The 11,043-nt window shown below is 38.8% G+C and overlaps 1 protein-coding gene across 1 annotated transcript in view; it reads left to right on the forward strand.

Moving 5' to 3' along the window:
- Positions 1 to 10,386, forward strand: part of c11h11orf65 (chromosome 11 C11orf65 homolog) — a 28,965-nt gene extending 18,579 nt beyond the window's left edge. Inside the window, exons 6-8 of the mRNA XM_052026543.1 lie at positions 4,430 to 4,600; positions 6,822 to 6,877; positions 10,311 to 10,386. Of these exons, the coding sequence (XP_051882503.1) occupies positions 4,430 to 4,600; positions 6,822 to 6,876 (226 nt within the window). The 3' untranslated portion in view covers position 6,877; positions 10,311 to 10,386. The remainder of the gene's footprint in view (positions 1 to 4,429; positions 4,601 to 6,821; positions 6,878 to 10,310) is intronic.
- The last annotated feature ends 657 nt before the right edge of the window (positions 10,387 to 11,043 follow it).

Raw genomic sequence — 11,043 nt, forward strand, 5'->3', positions numbered from 1 at the left:
CTTTCAGCGACATCTCATCCAAGTCCATTTCTGGTCCCAGTTAGCATTGATGCCTCACAGGTCAGATCAGGGTTTGATACTTTATCCAGTGAGCGGGTGGGGGAGCAACTTCTCTTGAAATTGAGAGCCTTATTTTGTTGAGACAGAAGGAGAAAGTACAAGGGAGGTCAGTGGCAGAGCGCAAAGATAATGTTTGATGGGAAATTTACCACAGCGAACAGTCAGTCATTCCTTGCTTCTCATAAGGCTTCCCAAAAACAGACTATTTCTTTATTCATACTCAGCTTTCTTCTATATCCTCCTTGAACTCAGTTCTCATCTGAACCCTCTAAAGCAGAGCCTGGCATCCTGATAAGTGTCAAATTTGATCCTTCCTTTCCTCCCACAGTTGGCCACTCATGTCTGCTTTCTCACTAGATGGAGATCTTGTTTCTTTGCTACCCTCTAACTTACTTGCAGCATCAGTTCAGAGCTTGTTGCTGAGAGTCTGAAATTAAATGGTGGTGTGCCTTCATCATTGCTCTTTCTTGTTGCATGAGTAGGGAGGAAAAGTAGGAGGGTCAGGCTTGAACCATTTGTAGCTTGTAAATCAAGAGAGTGTGGTTTGAGAGAATGAGGTGGTGGTTTGGGTATGAGGATACCATTATTTTTGATGGTTTCACCCCTGCTATGGCCAATGGTCTCAGCAATTCTTCTCCATGGGGGTTAGGACATGCAGACTCACCCTCTAGTTATCTTGTACTGTGTCCTGTTGTGTGCCAGTTTGCTCTGAAAAAGAGGGATATTTGTCAGTGGCAACTTGCATCTTGTTTGGGTGATGTACTCTGATGGATGAATAGCCAGCAGTACGTGCATGCTGTGTGATGTGGGTATGTGGCTTGCTGCAGAGCTACGTGTATGGGAGTGCAGTGGAACATATAAATCAAATACATGACAAAAGCAAAAATTAAATACAAACCAAAAATGCTGGAAATAGTCAGTGGGCAAGGGTTGAAACCTCAGGTCAAGTCGATAAGATTTCAACAGAAGTACTTTGTACAACTCTGTAAAGGTCATCAACTTGAATCCTTGACTGGTTCTCTCTCCATAGCTGACCTATTGAACACTTCCATCATATTCTGTTTATATCACATTTAAGTATGAGCATTAATCAATACTGCTTGTTGATTCATGCAAGATAAGGGTGTGGGAAAATGAATGCTGTTTGAGGTTGGCAGCATAGTTGACAGCACATAGTGTTTCAAGATGCTTTAGGTCTTTGACATTGACATCCAGTCATCTGCTCCACTGTCTTCAGAACATGTTACTGGAGGCCTTCCTGTCTAGCAGTTACAAAATATTTCTTCTTTCTATGCCTTAGATCAAGGCCTCCTTTGCACTGACCCAGGGGACCTACTTTATTGAGTTTTGTGCCATTCTTCATTATTTTCCAGGTCAGGTATACATTGTACTCAATGGGCAGAGATAATTGTGTATTGTGATTCCCACATCATTACTTGGGGCTGTTGAATTTACCCTCCAGGAGCTTTAACTGAAAGTTTTCTAACCTTTACCTTTACAGAAGCTGGCCTCCCTGAAATATTTTACCAGTTGTTCCACCTAAACTGCCTAAACAAATGTAGCGTTTATTATAACTCAGTCTTCTCCTACCTTCAAACATCTTGTGTAGTGTCTGGCTGTGAGTGTTGAATAAATTCACAAAAACTTAAGTAGTCATGCCTGTCTACGCCACCTTATTGCAATGGTCCCTCTAACATTAGCTCTGGAACCTGTGACTCAATTTGCCAGTTCTGAAAACACTCCATTACACACCGAGACAACTGCTGAAAGCAACAATACCTTTACAACTAATCCAATACATAAGACATATCCATTTTTTAATTTAAGAATATAAAGGACATTTTTTAAGCATATATGCAGTGTGCTTACAGATGTAGCAAGATTGAAGTTCTTCTCTTTCTCTTACAAGTGCTGCCTATGCTGGTGGGTCATCTTTCCTGGGACTCTCCATGGCATCTCTTGAATTATGTGCCTCAGTCTGGACTATCCCCTGCTCTGCAATGAAAACATTCTCAGAATCATCGTGTAACAATTCCGGATAACACCTATATGGCACAGTACTTATAGAAACAGCAACCTTAAAACAGCTGCACCTTTATACCTAGATTGACATATTCCACACTTTGTTAGTCCCCTCTCACATTCATTTATAATCCTTGCCATCTTTTACTTGCTGATCCACTCCAACAAGTCTGTGGTGACCTGTATTTTCCTTCATTGGCATAGCTGGTCAGGTGCATGACTGATGAAATTTAATCCAGAAAAAAGAGAATACATAAATTTTGGAAGGGGACATAAGAAGAGGCAATATATAAACAGTATAATTTAAAAGGAAGAGAGATCTGGAGATTGCACATAAAGAAACCATTGAAAGTAGCTGAACATATTGACTTAAAAAAGAAAATCTTCAGCTTTATTAATAGAGACATTGTGTGCACCGGCAAGTCTTTATAAAACAATAGTTGGGTTTAGTCCAGAGTGCCAAGTCTATTTCTGAGCATTAGTTATTAGGAAGGATAGCAAGGCTTTGCAGAAGTTATAAAGAGATTTTACCGTAATGATTCCAAATGTGAAGGCTTTCAGTTTCATCATTTAATCTGGGAATGTGAGATCCTCCTCCTTTGGAAAAAAAAGTGAAGGGAAGAATCAACTGAGGTGTTCAATATCATGAAATAAAATAAGGAGAAACTGGCAGGTAGGGCAATAGCCGGAGGATCCAACTGGCAAATGATTGTACAGATGACTGTTGAGAGGTAAGGAGTAACCTCTCTATAAATGGTCAATCATTCCTTACTAGAAACACCTTCACAAAATAGTGAACTGCAGAAACATCTGACTTTCTGTAGAGCATGCCTTGGCTTTTCTGAAGTAATAATTCAATAATGTGATCCATTTAAGCAGCCAAATATTCAAAATAATCACTGGCAGCTGCACGTTTGACAACTTTGCATCATTGAGAAATGCATCTTTGGAATGAGAAACAGGCATAAGATGCTACGTGAATGCAGAGATAACAAGGATGATGTGGATGGGTTAATACACAAGCAGCTGCAAACTTTGATTGAGAATTAGAATAATGCCAATCATTCACCAGTTTTATCTTCCAAACAATTTCCATACATTGTTTCCTCAAGAACATGCCACGTATACCATCTCCAGTTACTATACTACTATGTTAGTGAGTATATTGAGATAAATTCCCACTTTTCTTCAGAAAGAAGCCATGGTTTCTTTTAAATCCCAATAAACAATTTTTTTCCCCAAATGGAACCACTTCTAGCAATGCAATGGTTTCTCAAATCCCTGCTGAAATCTCAGAAAAGATTAATTTCATTATTGGAGATGGGCAAAGATTCAAAATATTATGACTCAGAAGTGAGAATCCCATACTGTTTACTCCAGTTGACACTAGGCAATTGAATAATGTTAACAACCAGATCGAAATATTCAAATATGCATTTCCTTGAAAATACCAGTACAAATGGGGAAAAATTATAAATTAGGCCACTAGCATCTTTGGTTTCACAACTAAGAGTATAGAGTGTAAGACCAAACATGTAATGTGTTTGGGCCACAATCAGAATGTTATCTGCCATTTTGGATTCTCCATTACAGTAAGAACACTAAAGCCAAGTGGACATGCTGCATAGATTCACCCAGATGATGACAGACATAAATAACTAGTACCTTGATTATAGTTTAGTGTACAAGTTCAACATCTGAGTTCTGGGGCAAGCGTCATGCATGCCCACCCACAGTTTAGTGAGATCCAGTGTATTCTAATACAAGGCCTCTTGTTCAACATCCAGCTGAATCCCTTGCCCTTAGAATGAGTCCTGGCTGTTAAGAAGAGATTTTCAGAGTTAGGTTATGGGAAAGGACTCTAGTAGGATCTGATAAAGCCCTTGCTTCTGCCCATCAAGAAAAATAACAAATTTAAAATTTTACATTCACAGCTTGTACTGATTGTGTTGTCACCTTTCATTATCTTACTCGTGAACTTTGCACTGATTGTAAGCTGTGCAAGTACATTGGAAGCATGTGTGTTGATGAGTTCCGAGAACACAATGAATGTTTTTAATCCTTCCCTCCATCCCCAGAAAATCCTATTTTCAACAGATAACCCTTGCATGTTACAATATGACTCTGATCAGCATTTGTGTTGTTGGGCCTAAAAAGATGAAAGCAGTGTAAAGCCTTAGAAGCAATGTCACACATGTGGCCTTCCTTGTTCTAAAAAAAAAGCAGAGAGGCCAATCACATTTGGATCATTAAATTATGAAAAATGCTTCTAATTCTATACAAGTCCTGCAGTCACAATACAGCTGGAGAAAGGTTCTGTTTTTCATGTCAATTTATTGTCTTCCAGGTACCAGGAGGGCATGATGCAGGCCCAAACACTGGATCCAAATACAGCTGTTTTAGTGCAAAGAGCAACAGAGGGAGTAATCAACAGTATAGAACAAAATGGTCCAAATGCTGTCCTTGATTGGGAAGTGGATGAATTACTTGAATGGACAAATGCACTGAATTTTGAAAAGTAAATGAACTATATTTAATTTCAGATACATAAATTACTGTTACACTTCTAGGATCTAGAGTTAGATCCACAAATTATACACAAGGTTGCCTTTAATTCCATGGTCTACTATCCTCTCCTGTTGGATTCCTTCTTCTCTAGCCCTTTGTCTCTTCCACCTATCGCCTCCCAGCTTCTCACATCATTCCCTTTCATTCCCCCCTCCTCCGCCCAACTACCTTCCCCCCTCTCACCTGGACTTACCTGCCAGCTTGTGTTTCTTCCCCTCCCTTTTTATTCTGGCTTCTGCCCTCTTCCTTTCTGGTCCTTATTTCCCTCCATTGATGTTAGCTGATCTGCTGAGTTCCTCCAGCATTTTGTGTGTTTTGCTCCAGATCCCAGCATCTGCAGAATCTCTTATGTCTTTGTCATTACACCTTGTTTTTCACTCTGTGCGAGTTGATTTTGGGTTTTACTCCAGTTTCCTTCCTACTTTAGAAAGTTTAAAATAATTAGAATATTCCAACATTCTGTGAGTGACATGCAATTTATAAGTAGTGACACTAATTATTTGAGTAAAATTGCAATCTTTTTTCTCATTTATGGGATGTGAACATCACTAGCAAAAATGACATTTGCTGTCTCATCTGAAATTGCTTGAGAATGTGATAATAAACCTCTCTGAATTGTTGTGGTCCATATGATGAAGGCAGTCCTACAATGCTGTTGGGTATGGAGTTTCAAGATTCTAACACCTTGACAATGAATGAATATTAATATATGTCAAGGTCAGATATATGGCATGATGATAAGTTATTTAGCCTTTTAAACATTTACTATCATTCGTTTGCATCATGCTGATTTCTAGCTCAACTTTTTATGGCCATCGTGGAGCCATAATTCCTTAATGCTGTCACCTAAAATGAACAAGAAAAAGGAGTAGACCAGATATCTATTGATCAGTCACTCAGATTACGTCTGATTTACATTAGATTGTAACTCCACTTTCCTATTTTATCCCATTTAATTTGATTCACTTTTGTCAGAAAAATGTAATGATCTCTGTCTTGAATATTTTGACTGAGCATCCACAGCAGTCCTGTGTGACAAGTTCTAAAGATGCACCAATCTCAATGTTGAGAAATCCCTCCACCAGAAAATCTATTAATCTCACTAAAATTTTAATTGCACACATCCTTTTGGGGAGGGGGGGGGGGGGGGTGGAGGCGGGTAGCGCGGGGGAAGAAAGGGTTTCTACATTTCCACTAGTCCTTGTGTGAAAATTGCTTCAGAATTTCTCTTATTGCCTGGAATTAATTTCAAAATTGTCTCCTTGTCTTATTGCCCCAGCAGAGGAAATAGTATTTCTTTATTTAAATCATGACAAGCAACTCTAATTAGATTGACCCTCAAACTTCTAAACTTCTCATTATAAATTATTTAAGCACATAAGAATAAAAGAATGTAAGAGTAGGAGGAGCAGAAGGTCTCAAGCCTGTTCTGCCATTCAATAAGATCACAGCTAATCGGGTCTTGGCCTCAACTCTCCTCAGTCCAACGTCTCCCTACCTAAGCCTTGGGTACATTTTTATTGACTGTTTTCAGTTCTCTGGAATAGAGAAATCCAAAAATTCATGATCCTCTGAGAGAAGAAATTCCAACCTAGCAAATCTCCTCTGAACTGCCTCCAATACAAGTATATCCCGCCTTAAAAAAGGGACCAAAATTGTGTGCAATATTCTGGATGAGATCTCACCAATACTCTAAAATGTGGCACAGTTTCCCTATGTTTGGACTTGATCCCTCTTGCAATAAAAAAAATTTGATTTGCCTACCTAACTGGTTGCTGTACCAGCAAGGTAATCTGTGTTTCATGAATGAGGACTCCCAGGCCTCACAGACATGAGCTGCAGAAGTTTCCATAGTTTTCCTTACATGCTTCCAGATCCACCTATCAGTTCCCCACCTGCTTCAACATCCCACCCTCACCCAGTGCATCAGAATATTAATGTTCAGCCTGATACGTAAGCACACTTATGTTTTAAAAGTCTGAAGATGAGAGAGATTGTAAAGGTTTCCAGCTGACAAATTTGTTCAAAGCAGCAAGCTAAATATAAAAATAAGCTCCCTGAATACAGTGTTCAATTTTTAGTAGCTTTATATCTACCAGAGTATAAATTATACTTCATATAACATTACTTAACCAAGAATCATCAATGAATGCAGATGCACTCTTTTTCAGATACCTAAGTGACTGGATGACAATTGCAAGTAGCAACTCTTCTACAGTTTACTAAGGTACCTCTTTGCTTAGATCTAGTATTTACAGTATGTTGGGCCAACAATTCTCTAGCCATTAATTTTAAGCCGAAATAAATGACTGTAAACAAGATAAAGTGATAATTAATTCACTAGGTTAATTGTTTGTGCTTATGTGACAGAAATCCTGCTTAATTTTGGCCTTCTCAATACAATTTTAGATTCAGCCTTCCCATGTAAACAGGGAACAGAAATTTCCTCAGAGCCACATCCAAAAGACATCACTGAGCCATTTGCAAATGTTTTCAGGCAGAAGTGCTGTGTGGATTAGTTTTTTTGGCCTCCTGCTGAGGTCATCACCATTGTGGCAATCAATCTTCAGCTAATTCAATTTCCTCCAGGTGATATCAAGAAATACATTGGATGCAACAAAGGTTATGAGTTATTTCGACAGATGAGCTGTAGTTCTGGAACTCTTCTTGTCAAGCTGTTCCAGTATGGTTACATATCTATCTGACAAAGTAGAAAATTGTTAGGGTTTCATATCATTCACGAAAAGTAGGAGAAATCCATTCTGGCTAATAACCATCTCAAATGTTTAGTGTCAGTCATCAATATAGTGATGGAAGGTACCACTTGACAATGTTATCAAGTAGCACTTGAACACTAATAACCTGATCACTGATGCTCAACTTGGGATCTGCCAGGGTACTCTGTCGAAGACCTCATTGCAGCTTTGATTCAGACATTAGCAAAAGAGCTGAATTTCAGAACTGACTGTCCTTAACATCGTAGTAGCATTTGAGCGAGTGTGGTATTAAGGATCCCTAATAAATTTCAGTGGGAATCAGCAGAAATTGTTCCTCTGGCCAATGACATTCCTGGCAGATAGGAAGATGCTTGAGATTGTTGTATGTTTATCCTTTCAGTCCAGGATTTTCTCAGGACAGAATCAGAGCTGACTGCAGTCTTTAGTTCCATTCATGTCTCCTTAGATAATAAAGCTGCCAGATATGCAACAAGATCTGGACAACATTCAGGCTTTGACTGATAAATGGCAACTAACGTCCATGCATCACAAATGCTAGACAATTGTCAACCTCCACAAGAAGATCTAACTACTCTCCTTTAACCTTCATGGCATTGTTGAATCTCCACATCAATGCCATGGAATATCATGTTGCCTGGACTGGAGAGCTTGAGTTACAAGGTGAGAATGGATTGGCTGGGACTGTTATCCCTGGAGTGAAGGAGGTTGAGAGATATATATAAAATCACGAGGGGCATGGATCAAGTAGACAGTCGCAGTCTTTTTCCCCCAGGGTAGAGGAGTTTAAAACTAGAGGGCATAGATTTAATTTGAGAGGGGAAAGGCTTAAAGGAGATCTGAGGGGCAAGTCTTTCCACACAGAAGGTGGTGACTATATGGAAATGAGATAGCAATAGAGGTTGGAACAATTACAGCATTTAAAAGACATTTGGACAGGTGCATGGAGAGGAACGCTTAGAGGAATATGGGCCGAATGCAGGGAAATGGGACTAGCTGAGAAAGGCATCTTGGCCAGTATGAACAAGTTGGGTCAAACAGCCTGTTTCCATGCTGTACAACTTCATGATTCTGGGTGGATGCTGGGCACTGAGTCACCATTGACCAGAAACGTAACTGCATTATTCACTGAAGTACAGAAGCCACAAGAGTGCTTCTGTGTGTTGATTGACTCATTTTGAGTCTCCAAAACTGTTCCATAATTTAAGGAGTTGATGAGGTACTGTCTGATTCCCAGGATGAGTTCAGTTGCATTCAAGAATCTCAACACCATCCAGGATAAAGCAGCCATTTTAATTGCTAGTCACCCACCTAAAACATTCATTATCTCTACCACCATAGATCACCTCTGCCACTGTGTACCATCTGCACGTCACCGAGGCTTCTTCAATAGCAGCTCCCATAATCACAACTTCCATATCCTTGAACAACAAAGACAGCAGGTGCAGGGGACACCATCACTTGACAGCACCTTTACTGTGGACTACATTGCTTGGAGAGATGGCTCTCCCACCTTCTCAAGGGATGTTTGGTTTGGATAATAAGTGCTGGTCTTACCAATGATACCAAGGTCCTACGAATCAACAATAAATTTGCTGCTCTATCACTGCATTACTGGTGAAGTTGCAGCCACAGCATGGAGCATTGCCAAGGAAGTATTATTCTTCCTTTTTCAAATCTCTTAAGTATTATTCATTGTACATGGAACAATTGCTGGAATAATTCAATTGGCAGATAATTATGATGGACCCTTTGGAATCAATGAGCAAACCATTAGGCAAACAAGAAGCAATTTAAGATAATTAAATATCAATACTTCCCTGATATCTGCAAGTGTCCTACTGTTGGCTTTCTGAATTGATCTGCATTAGTCAGATGCAAATTCTTTTTAATTCAAGTATGCTATAATCAAAAAGTACAGGACAAATAATAATAGTACTGAATATTTCTTTGTGAAGTATGTCAGAAAAGAACAGGAAACAATGGATTAATGAAATGTATTCTACAATAGGTCATATTCACTTTCATAAGCTACTTCCTGTTTATATATTGTAAGCCATTAGTTACCAGTCTGGTTAAAGATTTCATGGGCAATACATTATAACCCAAAATATATTTCTCCAACTGCATTTTGCAAGTTTGCCATAGCCAAATAAGATGATGTAATGAAAATATTTCAAAATTCGTTCCTTGTTCTTTCCTGATTCAGCAGCAAGAGGTATTCACAAATAAAGGAGGCACTGTACACATGTTAAAGGTTATAGAAACTACTTTATTAGAGTCATATAAAGGATAAAATACAGAAAGGAAGAATACTTAAAATACAGAAGGAAGCAAAATAATACTTATCAACCAGTCAATGAACTGATCTATTTAATGCTGGAGGGAACCTCAGGTGTCTGACAACGTTTCATGCAGCCTTCTGTCTGTGTCTTAGCACCAGTCACAACCCAGCCTAAGAGAAGGTCCCAATTTGCACAAAGAAGACGCCCCCTTTTTATACCCTCAAAAACTTAACATAACTTTTACCCCCAGTACTTTTCCATTCCTTAGTGGTACCAGCCTGTACCTTCTTATCACTCGCGACCTTCAGCCTAAACACCTAACTTAGAAACAGAGACAACAGGTCTGTAAAGAAGAAAACATTCTTCACCGGTATCTCATCTCAAGGATATGCATCAGTACTCCCGTAAGTTCTCAGCACATTCACACATTCTGAGCTGACACCATTTTGTTGTACAACCACCATTTTGTGTTACACACTACTGCACATACTAAGGAAGAATCAGAAATGACTTTTGGCTAATTTAACTCTTTCCTTACAGATGAATAAATAGAAGTTGGTATGTTCAAACAAGGACATTTCAAGACAAATGTTCATAAATGATGTCACGCATTGTATTCTGTTTTTGAATTTATCTCCAGAGACAAGATGCTGACCTTACAATCAAGTCTATTTATAGTGCTCAGTAATGCACTATGTGGAGTTAACCAATAAGAAATCAATGAACAATCATCAAAAAGTATAAATTTACTTTTGAATAAAGAAATCACCTGAAAGAGCAGTTCTTTTCTTGGTTGAAAATTGATATACAGCCATGGCACTAATGAATTACCAGTGATCCTTTCCTATTAGCACTCATGTATAATTTGTCATCTATTTACTTTTGTCAAAAGCTCTGAAACTCAGATTTTGTAAAGCTTTCCATTCACCTTGAGTCTGTGAGTATATTCAAGAATATTATGAGAATGTAGGGATACTCTCATCTTTGTAACTATTATTGTGATGAGTATGAAGGGTTGACTTTAAATTTCTTTGGGGAACGGTGAGAGGGAGTGGGGGTTGGAGTTACCAGCAAATACATTACTATATAATGAGCTTGAAGAACATCAGGTTTAAGTCCCAGGCCACACTTCCATCTGATTGGCAGACTGCTCTAAAAGTTACACTAAAAATTGGGCAGCCAACTCTCACAATTAGGCTATTAACCGTTCCTCCAATCATTATGCTGAATGGAAACAATAGACTAAAACCAAAAAAAAGATGAATTCATGAAGGTCCTCTATCAAACATAAAGGATTTTCACTTCCTTATCCCCTAACTTTGCTCTATTTAAGAGCTGAAGGTTTCAGCCTAACAGACTAAATCCAAACAAGA

This window comes from Pristis pectinata, chromosome 11 (genome assembly GCF_009764475.1).
Source record: "Pristis pectinata isolate sPriPec2 chromosome 11, sPriPec2.1.pri, whole genome shotgun sequence".
Lineage (NCBI taxonomy): Eukaryota > Metazoa > Chordata > Chondrichthyes > Rhinopristiformes > Pristidae > Pristis > Pristis pectinata.